The sequence below is a fragment of the Carassius carassius genome, chromosome 49, assembly GCF_963082965.1.
Source record: "Carassius carassius chromosome 49, fCarCar2.1, whole genome shotgun sequence".
In the NCBI taxonomy this organism is placed as follows: Eukaryota; Metazoa; Chordata; class Actinopteri; order Cypriniformes; family Cyprinidae; genus Carassius; species Carassius carassius.
In genome coordinates this window covers 19,325,192-19,348,251 of record NC_081803.1, presented here as the reverse complement: position 1 = coordinate 19,348,251, position 23,060 = coordinate 19,325,192, and the positions used below count along the sequence as shown (strand labels likewise).

The following is a 23,060-nucleotide window of genomic DNA, read 5'->3' as shown; positions in this document are numbered from 1 at the left end:
AGAGAGATGAGGCATATTGAAAACTATATTAAATTACCCTGATTAACAATTTAGCCACGAACAGGAGAGGTAGGGAGGGGCTCTATTGGCAGAGCCAAAGCCTATTCACCGCCAGAGCGGCGGGGTCGAAAGGTCCCCCAAGTTCACAGGCTCTGCAGCTTTGTTATGCTAACACACAATCTCAAATCAGCAGCCAAGTGGAGTGTGAAATAGAAATGATTCCTTGAGAACTTTAAGCAAGTTTGTCGTCCACCCCCCTCCCCCCCACCCCTCAATAACAGGGCTCTGCCGGCTGCTCCTATGTCGTGTTAAAAACTACTACCTCCATCCATGGGACAGAAAACCACCAAATGTTAGAAGTAGTATTTTGATGAGTAGATAATTTGTCACAAATTATATCCGTATTTTTGCATGTTTGAAAATATGGAAGCTTATTTCTGCCACAGGGTAAAAAATTATAATAAATAAATGTAAATGCAAGTTTTAATCTCACAACTCAGACTTTTTTCTTCTTCTCACAATTCTGAATTTATATCTAAAAGAATTGTCAGAATTGCGAGAATTAATGTCAATAAATAAAAAATTTTGGTGCCACAGAAGAAAAACAAAATATATAACTGTAAGATTAATTCTGTGGAAAAAAAAATCTGAATTGCAAAATAAATAAAAAAACCAATGTGATGTCAACTGGAAAACACTATATGACTTTTAAAATCGAAACGGAAAAACGGGCAATCATACACCAAACGACTGAGGAGCACACTCTACCAGACTTTAAAGTTGTTCCGATCATAACAAACTCATGCGCCTTGTTGCTAGAAGATGTGTGACGAATGAAAACAATTTGTTCTAAAATCAGCTGAAAATTTTTTTTTTTTTTAATCAGCTGAAAATATCAAACATGATATGATATAAGCTAAAAAAAAGAGTCTGTGACCATCATACACTTCTTGATTTTAGAATTAAGTTTGTGAATATGTAAAACTTGGAATTGTAAGAAAATAAATTAGAAAATGATATCTCGCAATTCTAAGTTTATATTTCAGAAAAACAGGTTTCCATATGAAAACGAAACATTCATGTCAATCTGTTGAAAGGTGGTGAATCTTTAACTTCTGACACTTTTAGGTGATGATTTCTATTCAAACTAACAGATTTCATTGTTTCATCTGTTATATTAAGGTCACATTAAAACAGTCTAGGAACATTTTTGCCTTCATCATTTAATTTTCCTACTTTTCAAATGCATTTTATATATATATTTTATTGTTTTACTCTAGTCCCACAACAAGTTTGTCAATAGATTCAGAAAATCCATAAAAAATAATCTATACAAAGAGTGAAATGATCATAAATAATTTCACTATATATATTTTTATTATTATGTGTGTTTAAATCAAACAAAACAAATTATGTATTCTTGGTTGTGAGACTGTTTCCATCACTGTCAACAGTATTACTGCTAATAAAGTTTTTTCAGAAGTTCAAACTTGGTAACAACAGTGTCACTGAGCACCATGCTTGAGATCAGAATCAAGGTAAATATCATTTCTCATATTCTATTCAAGCTGCGGTTTTGTCAAATTATGCAACAATCATGAACATACTGTTTAATTGGGTGTATTTAAGATGCACAAAATGCTAGCAATGAAATTAGCCTTAGCAAGAAAAGTTTTTGTTTTTTTAATTGCATTTCAACCACAAAATACCATTAAACACAAAACATAATTGAGATATTGTCTAAATATTTATGACAAAATTACTAAAATTACATATTTCTCCTATGGTGCATATTTAGCCCACAAACACACACAGACACAGAGTTGGACGTTGTTAGTAGACAAAAATAAACTATTAAGAGTATGAAAAGTCTGTCCAGTGCCCATAGTTGAAGAAACACTCATAAATTATGGTTATTTAATTACTGTAGTTTTAAGAGCAAATAGATGTCATTTTAATGCTTGTTCAATGATTCTCAGTCCACTAGGAACTGTTTTGTGTCCTCTGGGAACCATAGAGCCGCTCCACACTCAACGTTAATGATGGGTCAACCATTGTTTAAATCCAGGTCAACATGACTCGCCCTCATAGGGCACATTCAGTGATAATCAATGACCCTTTATGATGCTCAGTGGATTATGTCTCTCTTGGGTCTCATTTGTGAGACATTCATTGATAGCAGAAGGTGGACGTCAGTGTCAGCTATGGGTCAAGTCTAGTATTGGGACATCCACTAAATGGCAAACAATTTAGTCTGAAATTTTAGTCATTTTTAGAATATATACCAAGGGCTATAATAAGATACTGAAACTTTACACTGTTAAAGGAATAGCTCAACTTAGGCCATCTAAGATGTAGATGAGTTTTTTTTTCTCGGAACAGATTTGGAGAAATGTAGAATTCCGTCACTTGTTCACCAATGGATCCTCTGCAGTGAATGGGTGCCATCAGAATGAGAGTCCAAACAGCTGATAAAAACATCAACACAATCAAAAAAAAAAAAATCTGGCTAAAAGATGAGTCCTTTATCTATAATATTGCTTTCTCATGTAAAAAAGTCATTTTGTCTGAATCAGGAGAGAAATATGTCCAGATCAAGCACAGTTTAGAAGTAGAAACAGTCCAAAACAATGTTTAAACAAATATATCAGTGGATTTTGATGTGAGAGGACAACAGGGGATGGACTTATATTTTGATTGGAAGTGATGGTTTAAAGTTAAAATGTCTTAATGATGGATTTGTTTCTTACAAACAGCTTTCCACTTCACAAGACATTAATTGATGGACTGGAGTGGTGTGGATTATTTGTGGATTATTGTGATGTTTTGATCAGATGTTTGGAATCTCATTCTGACGGCACCCATTCACTGCAGAGAATCCATTGGTGAGCAAGTTATGTAATGATACATTTTTTTGATGAAGAAAAAACTCATTTATATCTTGGAAGGCCTGAGGATGAGTACATTTTCAGCAAATGTTCTTTTTTGGGGTGAACTATTCCTTTAATTTTGTATCATACATTTGGTTAGAAAAATGATTTAAACCAGTAGGTCAGTGACATTTTTTGATGCAGCTGGCGGAATTAATTTTAATAACAAATAAAACTAAATAGTGTATAATGGATTAGTTTATAATCTTAGTTTGTCCTCCTAGTCGTTAGCTCTCAAAATAGAAGGGATGTGAGTATCCCCCCTGTTTCTTCTTAGTTTGTCCTCTCTCTCCTTTTTAGGATAATTGCCAGAGAAAATTGCACAGCAATTTCAGATTTATGTAGCACTTTGAATACATGCTCCCCCTCTCAAGTCTGATTGGTATCCAACTGCCTGTTACCATGGTAATGACAAGATCATTTTCCTGTAGCTCTTTGTGAGGTGGCCTTTCTCAGATGAAAGGTTAAGCAGACGTGCTTGACCTGTAGGGGCAGATCTATTGTCACCCTTACATTATTATATCTCGCCAACGAGATAAAGTAAGGAGAAAAAAAATTACATAAAAGTTAAAGAATTTATTCATGATTCTGATGAAACAGGTTGATCTTGCTTTAATAAGATGTGTAGTCGGTTTGGCCATGCATACACATGCATACACAGGAAAGTCACAGCTGTGTTTACAATCTCCGTAGCAACAACTGGATCTCTTACTGTTTAAAAGGGGCCCTTGGACCCCCACTGACTTAAACCCAAGCCTGGGGCCAATATAATGAACCTGTGATCTGTTCGTCAAACAAGAGCTTCATACCCCATGAGCTCAAGAACACTGCAGCGAATCTACAGCCGCAACACAGTGAGAGCACATGCACCAGAGTTTTTCCACTGCTTTAGCTGAAGCCAGACCAGTTGGTGACCCATTAAAGAAAGAAAATGCAGCCTATTTGCACTTGTGTTCGATGTGATTTCAGAGCAGAATAACCTTCATTGCAGTCCACTGTATTCCTGACAACAGTGCTGGGTAGTGACTGATCATCTAGATTATGCAATCAGATTCCAAAAATGTAGTACTTTGTAAATTGCTCATAATATGATTACAGTTACTTTTTTACAAGTTACTGATAATACCTTCCACGTCTTCATAATAGACTTCACTACGCTTCTAGACATTGATAAAGCCTTTGAAGATTTTTTTTCCATCTATCTCCTGTCCACAAATTTCTCCCGGAGTTCTTTTGACAGTGCCTTGCCACCCATAGTTGATTGTTTGCTTCAGTTGCACAACCAAGGACTGAAATGCTCCAGGAAAGCTCTTTTCATTCTGAGCTGATGAAAATAACCACAGCTGAACACAGTTGAAAGTCAAATGGATTTGTGTGCCATTGAGAAGATTATAATCTACACCTGATTGAGTTTACAAGTCATTTTTAGGAGTTGGCTGATCCCTTTTCCAACTTATTGATTCAGGTTCTTGGATGTTATAAGATGCACTGAGTAAATACTGGATAAAACAAAAACTGTGTCAGTCTTCATTTCAGGCTGCAAAGCAACAAAAGAATCACCCCTGTTTTTAAAGGGGTGATTCTTTTCTATACCAACTGTAGATTACATTATTGACTACAATTTTCATTAAGTTATTTGTTATCAGTAACAGGCTAGTATGTGTAAGTAATCTACTCAGCACTGTCTGCCAACCAAAATGGTTTGGAACAAAGTAATCACTTAATATCGGCACTCTTGTGATGTCAAAGATAGATCTACATGATATGTTGGCACAAGTCCTGTCACACAGGGCAGATGAGCGAACGAGTGCTTGAAGAAGTGAGAGGAGACGTGTCTAAATAATTTGTAGCCTTCAATTAGCCATGAGTAGAGTCAAGTCGTTTAACTCCCCTAATGTATCGAGACGTTGCCATTACCTCTGTGATCTAGATCACACTCTCAAGCATCTTAGGGTGTTTGACGCTCAGAGGAAGTGACATGGGAGACAACAGGTTATTTTTGGTGTGAGGAGTATTGGAAGACAAGAACAGAGGTTGTGATGGTGTAATCAGAGCCTTTTATATCGGGAAAAAAAAGGCTTCAATAATCTGGTGTCATTGATGTTATATCTGTTAAGTGGAAAAAACAAGAATTTATTAGATTAAAAAAGCATTTAAGATTCTCATGCAGTGTGAGACCTATACAATGACAAAAAAATGTAGATAGGAAATTTTCAAGGACGCAATTTGTTGAGGTTTTGCATGAATCTTTTGGTATAATAAAATTATAAAATGTAATAGAATTAAATATTTCAGTGACCCTAATGAAAAAAAACACCCTTATTCCTCAGCCAAAAGAAAACTTTATTAACTGTGGTCACTGAAATGTTTAAAAATAATATGTATCAAGCTTGATTATACTTAACATAGTGTACTGATGAATACTGTTGGCTGTATGACCGATTGCTTGAGATGTTTCTCATTTGTAAGTCACTTTGGATAATATTGTCTGCTGAATGAATAGATGTAAATGTAAATTATACAAAATTTTCTCAAATGAGAAATTTGTGTGGGGGAAATTAGCAAAATTTTTAATTGTCCCTGAAAATCTTCTACTCTGCTCTAGCACTCATTTGCATATTCAAATCTGGTGTATCTCAAGCCAATCACTGAATTAAATTGTAGTTACAGTTTAATTTTTTTAACATTTACATTAACATGTAAATATGTAAATATCTAAATGTTTTAAATCAAGATACGTTTACTTACAAAAGCAAAATTACTTACAAGACATGTTTTCTGAAAACAAAATGTATTAAAATGAATGGCAAACATGTGTAAATAGGGTAAGGAAAAAAACGAATTTAAAGAGAAAACTTTTTTTCTTGTTTTAAGCATAAAGTCTAAAATTATTATATATTTTTCAGAAAACAAGACTAATCTTATGTCATTTTGCTTCTCAGGTGAATGTATCTAGATTTGAGTGTTTAGATATTTGTACTTGAAAAATGCTGAGAAAGATTTTTTTTTTTCAGTATAATGCATGATGAAGTGTCACTGACACTGTAAATCCAACCAGTTTGAAACAACTAAATTGAAGCATGGCTAAACAATTCTGTATTTAATTACTCTGTATTTTACCAATGCATCTACGCATTGCAAGTAATTTTTTTCTTTCCTAAACTTTGATTTCGGGGATGAATTTGAAGCCCTATCCCAGAAATCTGTGTGCAACCGGTGTCACTGATCTCCCCACGGGAGGTAACAGCCCAGGATCCGGAGGGCGGTTTCTGACAGCTTGTGCACATTCACTCAAAGTGCTGCTTCACAAAAGACCTCTGCAGCAGCTCTACAGACCTAATTGTTCAGAGCAGCCTGTCCTGAGAGGCGAGCCGACCCTCTCCTGCACCCAGTAATCACTGCAGCAACATCTACAGCACTGCTTCCGACATAAAGTGGGGACCCAACACAAAACACTGACATTTTTTATTGTACAAAAGTGAGCAAATGTTATTCAAGTCAAATATCTGCATTTATTAATATTAGTGTGAACTCAACAGACCAGAATTTATTCAATACCATTGAATTGTATTCTCTAAATGTCTCTTGATTAATAGTTTCATGCTCTCAGTGGTCGATAGCTCACTTCACGAAACACAATGTGCTTGGAATGTTGCATATGAACTGGTATTTAAGGCAGTCTGGGTTGAATTTTCCATTACACTTTATTTTAAGGTGTCTTTAATTATACATGTAAGTACTGAGTAATATTAATTAACTACATGTACTTATTACATGGTTAGGGTTAGGATTTGGGTTTGGCTTAGGGTTACTTGCATGTAATTATGCATACTTAATTGTTAGAGTAAGTAATATGTACACTTCAAAATAGTGATACCGAATTTTCTTTTGCTCTGCAAACTTTTCTTCATGGTTTGAATGAACGCACAGCCTTTGCTGTCAGCAGCAAAAAAGGATAATCATATAGTTCTGTCCTAATTATGTATGATATGATAATTAGTTTATTCTGTTTTTTTTTTCTCTGCTGTTCAGTTGAGAACCGTTCATTGAGATCATGTACATCAATCATAAATTTGGAGTCTGTCAGGTTTTTATATGTTTTTAAAAGAAGTCTCTTATGTTGACCAAGGCTCCATTTATTTAATCAATAATACAGTAGAATTGTGAAATATTTTACAATTTAAATGAATTTTTTTATATATTTTCAAATATAATTCATTCCTGTGATCAAAGCTGAATTTTCAGCATCATTACTCCATTCTTCATTGTCATATGATCCATTTGAAATCTGACTGGATTCTCAAGAAACATTTCTTTTTAATTGTGTTGTAAATTGGGAGGTTTAATTTTTTTATCTCCAACCCAAATCCCCCCCCCCGGATTCTTTGATTGATAGAAATTCAAAAGGACAGCATTTATTTAAAAATATAAATAATTTGTAACAATTCTGAAGTCTTTACTGTCACTTTTGGTCAGTTTGCATTCTTGCTGAATAAGAGTATTAAAATCTTACTGACCTCAAACTTTTGAATTGTAGTGAAACATGACTCATGTGCAGAAATTAAAAGAAGTTCAAATTCAACACAAATTCATAGGATTACCTGGATGTTTTACTTCGGACACAATCCATGATTGTAAATCATAACATCAGCAGCCATGGTGCAACTGTCATAATATATAGACCTAACAAAACGAGCTGACGGCAGAGCCAGATGAAACCAGGCTGGGACTTTACCAGAAAAGCCTGTCAGATTTATTTCAAACATCAAGGGCCTGCTTATTTCACCCAGGCCTCATTTATCAGAGGCACGTCTGGGCTCCAGCTCAGCCTTAACCCGGGAAAGGAGAGTCTGTAGCCATCGACCTGCTGTCTTTGAGGACAGTTGCCAGGGTACGAGGGCAAAAACTATCTTTCCCTGTCTGGCATCACACAGCGTGAGTCCTGGCATGATCTGGACAAGGTACGGTTGGAGGTATAAAAGCAGTCTTTGGAAATTAATACGCTGGCCTCTCGTCTCACCCGACAAGGACAAAGAAGCAGGAAAAAGCTCGCAAACTGTACTAATGTGTGTACAAGAGAGCGCGTTACACAGATTTCTAATGCATTAGCCAAATGTAAAGAGGCTTTAAAAAGGCCTAGGCTTCGCACATTAGACATTCACATCACACCGTGATTCACGGACCACGGCACGCACACTAATTAGCGCTCGGCTAACGAGCTAGGTCTTCCATTAGCACCCTGAGCCTGAGGGTGATTAGCATTATTGGGGTTTGCATGGCAGCATCCAGCTTTCTCTCACACAGTCTGTCTGAGAGACTCCACTTCCGCCATTATGTTCTGCTGAAGCCTTGAAAAAGCTGTTTAAATCTGTTTTATCATTTCTCTATAATTTTTTATCACTTTTAGTCTGTCGTTCATTCTATCTATCTATCTATTATTTTTTTCAAACTCTCGCTCTGAACTCTGTGTGTCATTCCCTCTCACACAAACACTCCTTTGAAAACTCCTAGGCTCCGGTCGTGTGTTCCAGAAAAACCCCTTACAGACTCAGCATGCCAGAAAATTGGCCCATGCTGTCACAGTTAGCTTAGCTGATCCTTATTATCCACGTTTTAAGGGAGCTATTGGTGAGGTTTTATCTAACGTACCGGGGAGACGCCCTGCGACCCAGTGGCTGACTGCAGCAGCCAAAAAGGGAAGGTTCAAACGTTAATGGCAGATCTCTGCATAGGACAAAGAGTTTTACAACGCGTGGGAAAATGTGGTCCGTCAGCTTCCTGGTAGTGGGAGAGTTCACACTGACCCAAAAGGTCAGCCAGTGACAATGCTTCATTGCAACAGGACTGGTTTGAGACAAAGCCTTTCTTTTACATCTATATTCATCATTCAGGGACTGTTTCTGTTGCTGTCACAGTTGCTAACACACAAACATACTGTACACACACATACACACTATGATCATTTTTAGATTTACTCTTATAAATGTTAAAATGTAAAGATTTAAAGACATTTAAAAATGTCTTTGAGTCATGGTTTAATGTTCAAACTAAAGTAAATTACCAAGTACCAATCATTTAATGTCATATAAGTCTACAGGGGCCTATAAATGTGTGTCGTCCACTTCCCCTCTGACCCCAGGACAACATGCTTTTGGCATGTCCCTATGGACGGACAATGAAGCAGGTCAAGTGAGGTCTGGTGAGTGTCTTCATTTGAGGGCATCAGTAGAACACAAAAGTGAAGTGACCACAGCTCACAGAGATACACTGAAATCCACTCGGTCAACTATCGGTTTGACCTGCTGACCGTCCGGCCTTGTTCTTGACCACGACACATGTCAAATAATCTGTTCCTGTTAACAGCAATTAAAAACAAACCACAACAAGCATAAAAGAACACAACTGTAATACAAATATTTTAAAAAGTGACTGCTAGTCAAAGATATTTTCTGTAATCAACTAAGTGTTTAACCCATTCCAAAAAAAGATAAAAAAAAACATTATTTTTTAAACATGTGCACATTTATTTGAAAACATTTTCAATGCTTTGGTATAATACAATATTTGGTATATATATATATATATATATATATATATATATATATATATATATATATTTTTTTTTTTTTTTTGTGGAAATCCAGTTTTGAACTATGTGCATATTTATTTTCTTAAAGAATTTATATAAAAAAAGAGTAAATAATAATAATTATATATATATATATATATATATATATATATATATATATATATATATATATATATATAATTAATATATTGTTTTCATGCAAAATTGAATGCATGATTAATTAATTGCAAAACTAAGCTAAGTCACAGAATTGAAAATGTAAATAATTTGCTAAATAGAATTCAAAAAATGTTTAATGTCAGCAAGAATTACAGACAATAAGTGTGTGACTGTGGGAAACGAGTGTCCCCCATAGCTGTCTCCCTAAAATGCAAATTTGAACATAATGTTAAAACCATCTGTGAGCAATAATTATGCATTGAATAACAAATGAATGGCTGATGTCAGTGTCACCATTATGTTCCCAGAGCCCTAAAATCCTGTTTAGTAATTCCATTTCTTGTGGAAGTGTGCTCACAAAATTAACCGCAATGCAATGCTTTACCCAAGATTCATCAATTTTGACCACCAATTATCACATTTAAATTGCTCACGGAGAATGTTACTTAAAAATGTTTGTATGTGTATTTACCAATTTGACGTGTCAACATACTATGATAAAACATTTTTTTTTTCTTTAATAGAACAAACAGTCCGTAATTAAGTCAGTTCTGTAGTCCTTTGTGAAAAACGCAGGCAGTCAGCAGGACGTTGTAAACTCAGACAGGGTTCAATGACTAGTCCCCTGAAGTGGAGGGCAGGTCTGTTGGTTTTGATTTCAATGGATTAGGCAGGTTGTTAGCACGTGGAGTGAGAGGGCAGCTGCTCGTGGTACTTTGGTCATTCGGAGCGTATGGATTACAAGGTGGCAGTAACGCTCGGCCCAGCGGAAGGCAGTCCGGCTGCTCTAAAGGAGGTCAGGGGTTAAATGGTTCGTGTCAGAGGGGCCGAAACCCATAATTGAAAATAGACCTTGTCTTTCTTTAGTTCATAAAACCAGTAGAGTGGTTAAGGGCACGGGGCCTGACATATGAACTCCACTGGGCACGAGGTCATGGGCTAAAGATATTTATAGACATGCTGCATTTCCACATTCCATCAATCATAATAGTTATTGGTAAAAATTTCTTCACTGCAGTTTTTTATTCCGACTGAAGACACACATTGGGTGTAAATGCATACAGTTATCATCTACATTATCAACTTACCTTCCTAACCAATGGAAAATTTTGAAATCTTATACTATTTTGTAATTTATATTTTCATTTGATCTTGTGTTGATTTTAGTTGTGCTGACATTGCTTGGAAAATGTGAATGTTAATCGTCTGTTCTCTGGCTGAAATATTAGTACGAAGGCGTTCTTTCAGGTCTCTTTACTCAAACCTGCTGGGCTCAATTTGGGCCCTTTGAAAGATGAAAATAAAGAGAAAACTGAGGCAGGATTACGAAGCATAGAGTCCCTTCTGCTGACCAACTGTGCTGTCGGTGGGATGCTTGTAATCTCTATTGTGCCTCGTCGCAGGACAACTAAATCACTCCACCAGAGTCCTGCGGAGCTGCAAGGCTGCTAACGCAGGGCCTGTCGGTTTGAACGCGAATAAATATCGTGATTACTGAACGTAAAATAACTTTATAGAAGTGTATGTTAATACATGCGTTTGTATACAGCTAACAATGTTATTAAATCAGATCAGTCACGTTAAACCACCTGAACGAAAAATAGCCCTTTTCCGTGTATCACTGCGCAGCGCTAATGTATGTGTAAACGTTAACTAGAGGAAGGATTGTAAAATCAGCGTTTTTTTCTGTTTTTTTTTTTTTTTACATTTGCTTGTATTTTATATTTCAATTAAGTGATTATATTCTATAGTGACCTTTTTATAAAATTATTAACACGGCACAGCTTTGAGTTTCATTGTAAGGCACAGAGGAATTATTTTCGACAATCATTGATTGCGGTGAATGAAGTACAATAGTGCCATCTAGAGGTAAAATTAACCCTAACTTTATAAAAACTTTTTTTTTTTTTAATAAATTCATTTTTGAACAGAATTTTTACAAGATTGCATTAAATGAGTGCATGATATACCCGATAGTGTAATTTCACTCCCATCTTTATGCATATTGTCAGGAAATCTTTTTAGAAAAATTCAAAAGCAAAAAGCATTATTTTCAATTCTGTGATTCCAAGTATGAAAATAGTTTTGATACAAAATACCTTATTTTTTGCACTTCTTGGTAGCTCTTATATCGGACAGACATATAAAATCAGATATAAAGAATGTTTTTCTCTTGATCAGTGTAAATTCCTAAAGTATATTTGGTCTTTTTAGGCTTATTTTGGCAGCTTCGGTTAGTTTATATGTTTTTTCCTTCTACACTTGTCAAGCATCACAGATTTTTCAGTAATATGTGGTTTTAGTTTGTTTTTAGAGAAGAAACTGTAATAGTGTATGACATTGCAGAACGCAAACAGTTGTTATGAACCTAGACAACATCACTTCTGTCACCTGGATAACATCACTGTTCTTTTTATGACAATGGTGGAACATTTCTCTTCATATTTTTTCTCATGAAAACACATCCTTTAAATAAGGTAGTGCAGATAAACATTCACTCTCTGCCTTGTCTGTCTAATGTAACATCTATAATTAAAATTGGTTTATAATGTCACAAAACAGACATGTAAAAGCTTTTAAAGTGTGCAGTCTATCGGCTGCTGTTGGTCACTGCATACTGAGTTTGGGTCTGCTGCAGAAGTTCAGTGACTGCCAAGAGTTTTTTCAAGATGTGCTGTGAGAGAAACAGAACAATTTCACACAACATGAAACCATAAATACTGGTTATCATCATAAAACATGTCCGAAGTTAATGGTACCTGCTGCGCGCCCCTCTCATTACTGAGCATCCTCAGCTCATCTAAGTGTGTGACACAGAGCTGATGAAGGGCAGCGAGGTCACGGGCCAGGTCAGTGTTAAAGTGCTCTGTGGGTTCAGGCAGCTCTGGGATGTTCTGAAGAGCAAATGTACACAAACAGTAAAGACACACTAGACATATGCCACAAGGCACATGAATATGACTTAATCATTGTGGTTAATGTGCTTGAGTATTTCCATGTCGATAAATGTGGACCCTGGAGCAATTGTGCCCCCTGGAGGACATCAAATTTATTTCTTACAAGACTGAGTTACTACGGAGCCCCGCACACGGCATGCAGGAAAAAGGTAGGCTAAAATGTGCACACCATTACTATTTCGTTCCCTCCGTAAGTTACACTGTAAAAAATATATATTTTTGAAGTTGTAAATAAAATACAAATATTCAAAACAAGAAAATACAATATCAGTCTTTGTACTTCAAAAATGTCTTGTTTAATTCAATGTTACTTGATATTTCTTTGTAATTATTTGCACAATTCAATAGAAATAATTGTTTCCATGTTAATCCTATTCCACATTATTTTCAGCAACATTTGCAGTAAAACGAGATGTTTTAGAGAAGTTGACAAACCCCAAGTTCATCCAAAAATTTGATCATTCTGTGTTTGTTGCTCTTGATAAATGGATTTACTCCTTCCATGTACGGCTCCTGAGATGGGACAAAATTAAGTATTTGATAAAAGCAACAATTATGGAACATGGAAAGTCTAAAAAATGTATTAAAATCCATTTTAAGTGTTTGTTTTACTTTGGCCCCAAATTCCACCAGGTTGGCCAGATTCTGGACTGCTTTGGCCACTAAGGTGAGTGTCCGGGATGCGATAGGGGAAGGTGGGTCTGCAGAGATAGTATGTTATTTTTTTTTACGTTCATTCATTTATAACTTGCCAAAAATGTTGGTGATGTTTCTTTAAAAAAAAAATAATAATAATAATAAAATTCAATTGGCTCACAATTGTTTTTTTCATCTACACTCACCAGCAATGATGTTAAAAATTCTTGGGTTGACAATAGCAGGACAGATCAATCTGAGGAAGACAAATCCACTGGAAGAGACAGAAAACTTTTTTTTTTATATGTAAATATTAATTATTATTATAATAATACTACATTATATACTTGTTGAAATAGTATTTAATGAAATGAACAATTTTATTTATTTTTTTTATTTACTTTCCATATTTAATTCTAAAAATAAAAGTCCAAAATTTCCTCCAATAAAACAGAAATTTCCATACCTTACAACTCTAGTTCTCATGGTTGTATTTCTGGGCCACTTCTGCTGTACAGCTTTCTGTAAACACCCATAAATGAACCTGAGAGTCCTGCAAAAAAAATCATCAATATGTACAAAATGTTATTTTCTCACATTATACCATTGTTCTGATTTATTAGCAGTAGTCCTTAAGTCATGTCCGTGACTCACAGAGGGAGGATTTCAGCAGCCATGAATATTTTTTCCACCAGCTCGGACCCAATGCTCAGGAGATGAGTGAGATTTACATTCACATCCTCATTCTTCTCCATTTTAGAGGGATTGAGCTAATTTACAGTGGAAACAAAGTATGTTTACCAGGCATAAAATGATAGTGAACATTCACAAATGACCAATCTACATGACTAGACTACAACACATCAGATCCAAAAATGGTTCATTCATTTTTGAAGCCTATCAGTTGCATAATTTGACATGCAAACAGGTTTATCAGTCATTATAGGTCGTTTAGATATTAAAGTTTTAAAGATTCTGTTTAATAAATAAAGAGATGATGGTAATATTTAATTAAATAAAATTTATTCTAATGTAATAATTAATCCTAATAATTAAACTAGCAATTATAATTTTTTTTATTCCACGACAGAATAAAAACACTTTTTTCTCAAAAGTGCATGGGAAAAAAGTAACATTACTTTTTAATTTGAACTAGCATTTTCAGTAGAGAAGGATATGTTGCCTTCAAACATTATCATGCATATTACATTTTAGTTTACATAAATGATTCTAAGCAATACCTCACAGGACTGTCTAGACTCCATGATCTTGAGGATGGTGTCTTTAAGAGCATGGTGAACGAACGGAGTGGCCGTGGCCTTCATGTACTGCTCCATCAGAGTACTGGCCAGAGTGGTGGCACGAAAAAGAGTCGTAGCTTCATCTGGAAAAACAAACAACTCTGAATAATTCTAACAAATTCAGCCATGCAGCATAACGAGGAATAAAAGAAGTACCTTCAGCGCTGATCTCACGGTCATTGAGCTCTCGGAGCAGCTGGGCCTCCAGGTTCTCGTGCCTGAATATCCTGAGCAGAACGCTGGCCAGGAGAGTACGGTTCTGTCCACACACGTGGGCCAAAGCACTGATCACATGCAACTCCTTCAGCAGAACCAGCTGGAAATGATCAAATAATATATGCTGGAATGAGTTGCTAGTTCTAATGTAAACTAATTACTAATAAGTTTTGTCTCTACCAAGGTTATTACTGTTAACTAAAACTCTTGAAAAGGTTTTGTTAACTGAAATACAGCTGAAATGAAATGAAAAGTAATACTTAAACAAAAATTTGAAAGGTTACCTTGACAGCTAACAAAAATTAAAGCACTAAAATTATCAACTGGAAATAAATAAAAACTTAAGACTAAACTAAAACTAAAGCTGAAATAAAAGGAATTCAACATTTAAAAAAATGACAACACAAAAAATATTACTAAAATTCAAATGCAGGCTGAAAATATAAAAATAAAATTCTAAAACCATAAAAATATATAAAATAACAAAACATACACTAAAATATCAATGCTCGCAACTGCCAAAAATATTTCTCACTGGTCATTACTCTGTATTTTCAGAATTCTCAAAATTGCAATGAATTCTGAGTTTTCATCTTGCAAGTGTGACATTTTTTGGTTTACACCACACAATACAAAAATAAAAAAGGTAACTGTGGCTTTTTTCTAAAAAGAAATTACAAATGACATTTTTTCCTCAAATGCAAATGCAATTTTATGTTTCGCAATGATGTCAACTTGCAGTTCTGGGTTTATACAGTATTCTGCAAGTAGGTTTTTTTTTTTTTTTAATTGTGAGAAAAAAGTCTGAATTACCTTTCTTTTACCTATCTTTTTTATTCCATGGCAGAAACAGGCTTTCATAATAATGTGACAAATTTCTAAGGGAAATTCTGTGGGAAATTATATAGTGCCTTGACTTTAGGATATAATTGGATTTTTTTTTTCAGATAGAAGTGTGCTAATGCTTTTCTAAGTGATCGACTTAGAAACCATATAACCAGCTATTAAATTGTTCACATGAAAATTGTCAAAAAAAAAACTTGCACTGAATAATCAATAATATCTCAATATGCTGAATTTTTGTTGCAACATTGCATTGATTCCTCAGTTCCTTGAATCAGCGTTTTTTCAGGGGTTAGACTAATGTTTTTATATTGTGACTGAAATGCGATATGTTGTAATTTCTAGTCCAGTTACTAGGGTTTAGTTAAATGTTGACCCTTTTCATATATCAGCTCATGTATGTTCCCAATGAAATCCCACCTCTTTTAACTCATTGTACACTTCCACGGGCATGATCTTCTCCACAGAGTAGCGCACTCTCAGGCGGAGTGAACTAGGTGCCATGTTCTTCAGAGGCACGTGGGAACTCAGGGGAAACCACTCGTCAATCATCTGACCCCTTTTTAGCTGACACAGAGGACAGCACATGAACACTGCGGGAGAAGAGCGCATGTCATTCCTCATACAAAAACAGTTTGAAAAGTCTGAGCATGAAGTAATAAGAAGGAACGTACAAATATCATTCTCTTTGCTTTTTTTCGTCTTGTTGCTCAGGCTGATCTCAAACCTGTTGATTTCGCTGGACAAGTCACTGCAGGAATTTTGGGAAACATTAATAAAAACTTTCAATTTTATACAATTAATATCAATATCTGAGGAGGCGGCTTACTCGAAAATAAACTCTTCTGTCCACACAGGGTTCTGGCCCTCCCGCGGATGGGTCTTTGCTACTTGAATGCTGTTCAGGTAAATGTTGCAGTAGGCATTTGTGAAATGTTTACTGGGAAGTGTGTGAGCCTCCTCAACATTGAGAAATAAACTGCTGACCTGTAAAGACACATCTGAGTAACACTGCTGTAATTCATATGACATGAGACAACAGGAAGTAACTGAGTGTTTACCTGACGCAGGCGTTTGTTTGAGCAGGGCTGGATGGGTTTCCTAAGGTTATTACAAAAGGTTTGCAGACATTTCATCCAGTCCTATGCAGTTGAAGTGTGTAAGAAGTGAGCATGAATAAACTGAACAGAATTATATTCACAGTGTTCTACAGTGCAACCAAAACATTTTTTTCCATCTTCACTGCTGCAAAATGACAATATTACAGCCAAAAAGATTATTTCTAAATATCTCATTTTAATATATATGCACTTCAGTTCAAATGTTTGGGTTTCAGTAAGATATTTTTCTATTTTTCAAAGTCGTCTCTTATGCTCGACCATAATGAATGAAATTACCGTAGTGAAAGTAATATTACGAAATATTCACACAATTCAAAAGAACTGCTTTCTATGTTAATATATTTTAAAAATATAATTTATTCCTATGATGACAAAGCTGAATTTTCAGCATCATTCCTCCAGTCTTCAGTGTCACATGACCCTTCCGAAATCATTCTGATATGCTGATTTGCTGCTCAAGAAACATTAAATATTTTCATCAAAGTTGAAAACAGTTGTGCTACTTAGCATCTTTACATATTACATTTTTAGGATTGTTTGATGAAAATAAATGTATAAAGAGCTCTTATATGAAATATCATTCAACACTTGAACACAGTGTGACTCTGATGAAAGTGTATTTGCCAGTATTGCTAATGAAGGCACCGGTACCTGAGCTTGTTCTGGGGTCTCTCCAGCAAAGTAAAAGAAACACTGCTCCTCGCTAAAGTGCTGTACAACTATCTGGAAACAGTTTGGCCTGCAGAAAAACCCCAAAATACCTACATTTATTTGAATCAAACCTAAAGTTATTATCTACTATTATCAGTGCATAACACAGTGAGAAACAAACCTGCCAAACATGCTGTCATGGACCTCGTACACAGAACACACACTCAAGTCGATTAAACCCTTTGGTTTAGTTGCTCGTTTCTCACTCTCAAAGTAAATCAGCTGGGAATCATTCCCTTCAAGGATGAAATACAGATTTTTCCATCTTTTTCCTTTTCCTGTAAGAGCCACAAGAAAAATATCTAAGTCAAATTATTTTGATAACGCCTTCAATGGAAAATTACGCTGAAATGTTAGCAATACCTTTATTGAACAGGACATATCCTTTCTTCACAATGTTTTTATAGAAAGCATCCTTTGTCTTTCTACGGATGGTGTTGTAGATTTCTTTACCTTCGATGGTGTCAGTAAGCACCTGCTCCTGGTGCTGATGAAGTCACACATTTCAGATCATTTCACGCAATAACATCAATAAAATGAATCAGTTTTCAACAAGTGGCTGTTGCACATACTTGGACGGATAGAGCATCTTTGAGGTTGTGGCCCTCAACTATCTGCTCCTTTCTGTAGTGTTCAATGATGTCATCAATACTGTACACACAAAAACAAAAAAACACAGGCAATACGTCATGGAATTTTTATACATTCCAAAAGACATAAAATGCTCAAAAATTGCATTTACCTGTTGTAGTAACGGCCTCCCATCATAAACTGGTTTCTGGGTGTGGGGCTGATTTTGAAGCGCTTTCTGGTCTCAGTGGTGCGGAAGTACAACGAATAGTCCCCAGGTGTGCTGTCAGATGGGCGCACTAAAAAACTGCCCACCTGCCCAACTGGGGCGAGCAATTACAGGAGTTAAGCAGGTGTAACCCTTTGCGATTTATTGCTTTTAAACATTTTTTCTCTGACTGACCTGTCATCAGCAGGTTGTAAGCCTCTTTCTTGCTGATCTTGCCATGAAACCAGCTGAAACAGACAGAAGATGTTGAGCAGATCATAAGAGATGTGGCATGAATATAATCACATATTTTTATTACGTTTATGCAGTACATAGTTTGTACTACTACTGGAAACTAACACTAAATAATCAAACTCACGCTTTCCCCTCGTGTGGGTCTTCTTCACGCCCCTGTGAATGTGATGATATAAGATACCCTGTCATAATACTTTACATATACATATTCCTCCAGTTAAGAACACGTACATTTTTTAATCTAAACAGTGTTTCTACTCACCACTTCCTTCACCAGGTCTTGGACTATAAGACCCTGCTCATCTGTTCGGACATTTGTCACCCACAACCAGCCGTCCTCCAGTTCATTATGAACTATAAATGTATCGCCTTTGAAGAAACTGTGAGCAAAAGAAGTCTAATTAAGTTTCTGAATATACTTTAAAATGTAATTTTTTCCTGTGATGACGATGCTGAATTTTCAGCATCATTACTTGCATGTCACCTTCAGAAGTCATTCTAATACGCTGAAGGTTCTTACTATCAATAGAAAAAAACTGCTGTGCTGCTTAATCTTTTTGTGTAAACCACGATACATTGTTTTTCAGGATTCTTTTATGAATAGGAAGTTAAAAAAAACAGCATTCATTTGAAACATAAACCTTTTATAATGTTGTAAATCTCTATACTGTCACTTTTGATCAACATAAAGTTTCCTAATTTCTTTAAAAAAAATCTTGCTTACCCCAAACTTTACACATTTATTTGAAAATAAGATATAATAAAATCAAATGACCTGATCTCATCAGTTTCAGGCACTTTGGTGTATGGGAGAATTGCTCGCACCCTCCTGCGGTCTTCAACAGGCTTACAAAACAAAACATTGTTTTTTATATATTGTGAAATTATTTAGGTTTATAAATAATACAAAATGTTTTCATTTCTATGTCTACCTCTGGAGGGGCGACTGGTGATATCAGCTTCTCTCCTTTCAGCAGACAGGACTTGTAACTGTAATAACCAATCAGATCCGACAGAGAGGAGAAACGACGGCCTCCAATGTAGTAGTCTCCACACATGGCGATGATCCTGTAAACATTCATTACTCAGGTCACAGACATCATCTCCATTATCTAGGCACAAAACCTTTTAGATTGAAATGAAAGCAAATAAAGATTTCTGAAGCTGCGGAGAAAGATAACAAACAAACACCTGAAATGGCTGACTGTGTTGGTCATGCTAAGGAAAGACAACACAAAGGAGCCGGGTCGGCGGTCACTCTCCCTGATAAGGTAGCTGCCAGCCGTCCTGGCCTGAAGCAAACGCTCCTCTGCGATCATTCGGTCCAGCTTCCCGTGATACCACCTGTAGAGTTACAAACTCTATTATGTACTCGCCAAATCATCTTTTACTATTTTCATCACAGTTCAAAGGAAAAGTAATAGTTCACCCAAAAACTAACATTTACTCACCCTCAGACCATCCAAGATGTAGATGAGTTTGTTTCATCTGAACAGATTTGATGAAATTTGATTACATCACTCACTCACCAAATGATCCTCTGCAATGAATGGGTGCCGTCAGAATGAGAGTCTAAACAGCTGCTAAAAACATCAAATACAATTCACAAGTATTCCACACACTCCAGTTCATCAATTAAAATTGTGTGTTTGTGAGAAATAAATCCATCAAGATGTTTTTTAACTTCAAACAATTGTTTCTATTGCTTCTATAATGAAAAAGTAATCTTGTCGCAATCATGAGAGAAATATGCACAGATCCAGCACCGTTTTACAAGTGGAAACAATCCTAAATAGTTTTAAACAAATATGTAAATGGATATTGATGTGAGATGACAACAGAGGATGAACTTTTGGAGGAAACATTATTATGGATTATGGAAAGAAGCAACAGTCAAAAAATTAAAACAGCTTTATGATGGATTTGTTTCTTACAAACACTCAGCTTTTCACTTCACGAGACATTAGTTGATGGACGAGTGGTGTGGAGTGGATTATTGTGATGTTTTTATCAGCTGTTTGGACTCTCATTCTGACCGCACCCATTCACTGCAGAGGATCCATTGCTGAGCGAGTGATGTAATGTGACATTTCTCCAAATCTGTTCTGATGAACTCATTCACATCTTAGATGGCCTGAGGGTGAGACAGTTTATTTATTTTTTGTGGGGGTGAACTATCTCTTGAACTATCTCTTTGGGGGAAGTTGTGGCCTAGTGGTTAGAGAGTTTGACTCCTAACCCTAGGGTTGTGGGTTCGAGTCTCGGGCCGGCAATACCATGACTTAGGTGCCCTTGAGCAAGACACTGAACCCCAAACTGCTCCTCGGGCGCCGCAGCATAAATGGCTGCCCACTGCTCCGGGTGTGTGTTCACTGCTCTGTGTGTGTGCACTTTGGATGGTTTAAATGCAGAGCACAAATTCTGAGTATGGGTCACCATCACGTCACTTTCACTTTAAACACTCATGGGATGCAAAATGTCATATTACACCGACTCACTGATTAGGAGGCGGCGCAGTGAGGCTTAAAAAAACTTCCTCATCCTCCCCGATTTCCTGCACATCCACAGCATCGCCTTCTTCAATGATGCCCAGCGGAAGACTCGAAGTGGCTGGCAGGCAAACCTCGGGACTCAGCAATGCGGATGGTATCCGGCCAATAGCATTTGGAGGATCTGACATCCCCATCCCAACTCCTGGAAAAGACCCCAATATAACATGTCCAACACCAATAGCACCTTCCGTTGAGGCCAACATGACTGTTTCAGGTCTCGGATCCTTCCCAAATACAGAATATGTGGCCCCAGGAGGCTGTTTAGGTGGTAAAACAGTGGTATGGACGGACAAAGCTGAGCATAGGTCTGAGATCTGTATCCCCTGACCACAACAGGCTGGTAAATGGGTGGTGCTGTCTCCTTCTGCCCCAGCCATCCGGGTCACCACTGAAAAGGGATCAGGCTCCTCGCCGCCACCCTGGGTTGCCATCATTGTCACCCTGGGAAGCTGACAATGAAAGCTGACAAAGTTCAGGAGGGTTTCCCCTCCTGAAACACAAAACTGCAGCTTTATTCTCTTTTAGGAGAGTTTTCTCTTAATTCAGTGTGGTGGTTTGGGTCTAACACAGTACAGGTAGCTTCAGGTTTTCACTGTTTGATTTTCTCCTAATCTGAAAATAAGAAAGGACACAGTTAGAAAAACTCATATACTGTAATATGCCTTAGAAATACCATTGTTTACACGATGTAAGCGAATTTTTACCTTTGTAATCACAACATAATCTTATTTAACAGGGAATAAACATCAAATCTTTTATGAGGAGCTACATTTGCAGATAGAATAAGACTAAACAAAAACAGCATAAAATTAAATCTGCATTCGAATGACGGCTATGTGCGTTAGCTCGTTAGCTTAGTTTGGTTCTGGCCAGGGTTGACACCACAAAAGTCCAGCGTTTGAGGTTAGTTGAGCTTTTAGGCTTATTTACAGTGAGGTATGAGTGTTAATAAGTGGGGAAGAGAAGTTAAAGATGATGTCAAGGAAATTTTGCGTTACTTTTGTTTCACTCACTTTGGCTAGTTTCATGTTGAGAGTTGTGTTGTGAAGCCTCGCGCACTGAGCCTTTGCGCCCCTCAAACACTCCCACCTCGCGTGAACCCGCCCGCCGCGCTCCCGACTGCCTGTAAGGCGCTTGCTCGTGCCCGCGCCTTGCCACCCTTCGCAAAATCTACCATGGTAACAAGTTTCTCCCAAAATGCCATAGTCACCTAAAGTTATTTTTGCTACATATTATGGATATGGGGTTTTCAACTAATTCAATTTATTTGTAAACACACCGGATCCATCTTGTATAAAATATATGTACAGTTGCCTACTGAAGTAACAATAATAATAAAAATGTTAAAATATGAAAATTTTATGTTTTCTATGTTATTTATTCTCCAGAAACAAATTTTATAGCCTTCGTTTTTAACCATTAAAGATGACACGGATAATAATCATAATAGCAGTCTTAGTATGGCTATTATAGGCATTTTATGTGAAATACCACAGCAGTATACTGAGGTAAAATTAACAATAGAAATTATGTAATATATATATATATATATATATATATATATATATATATATATATATATATATATGTGTGTGTGTGTGTGTGTGTGTGCGTGTGTGTGTGTTTTATGTTTTCTAGAAACGGTTTTCTCGGTTTTATTACAACTTTATACGTTTTTAAACAATAATGATGAGTATAATTATACATGGATAATCAAAAAAGCCGTTTTACATAGTATTAGAGGCAATTTATGCGAAATAGATTTAGTAAGCTGAGGTAACAATAATTCTATATATGATATTAAAATATGACATTTTTATGTTTTATTTCTATGTTTTTGTAACAAGTTATAATATTAGAGGCAATTTATGGTAAATATGCATATTATATAGGGTTAAAATGATAAAATAGGCTAATTTGACGATGCATGGACATTATTGTCGAATGCTGTTAGTTCCTCTCGTTGACCTACAGAGGGCGACAGACACGCACAACTTTTAATCAATCTATAG

General features: G+C 36.2%; 1 protein-coding gene across 2 annotated transcripts; it reads right to left on the bottom strand.

Moving 5' to 3' along the window:
- Positions 1-12,000: 12,000 nt before the first annotated feature.
- On the bottom strand, positions 12,001-22,168 carry LOC132132420 (ras GTPase-activating protein 1-like). Of its 2 annotated transcripts, none has more exons than XM_059544786.1 (26): positions 22,062-22,168; positions 20,995-21,660; positions 19,688-19,840; positions 19,429-19,564; positions 19,272-19,342; positions 18,759-18,876; positions 18,621-18,652; positions 18,437-18,489; positions 18,206-18,356; positions 18,036-18,114; positions 17,827-17,950; positions 17,585-17,741; positions 17,404-17,491; positions 16,693-16,773; positions 16,461-16,618; positions 16,306-16,382; positions 16,052-16,224; positions 14,729-14,888; positions 14,513-14,655; positions 13,926-14,041; positions 13,738-13,824; positions 13,478-13,545; positions 13,248-13,336; positions 13,071-13,148; positions 12,438-12,572; positions 12,001-12,352 (listed from the first exon to the last, which is right to left on the bottom strand). In XM_059544786.1, the coding sequence occupies exons 2-26, from the start codon at positions 21,480-21,482 to the stop codon at positions 12,269-12,271; spliced, it is 3,099 nt and encodes a 1,032-aa protein (XP_059400769.1). In that variant the 5' UTR covers positions 21,483-21,660; positions 22,062-22,168; the 3' UTR covers positions 12,001-12,268. The 2 variants fall into 2 exon arrangements, with proteins under 2 accessions (XP_059400769.1, XP_059400768.1); XM_059544785.1 differs by lacking the exon at positions 22,062-22,168 and adding an exon at positions 21,753-22,038.
- Positions 22,169-23,060: the final 892 nt, after the last annotated feature.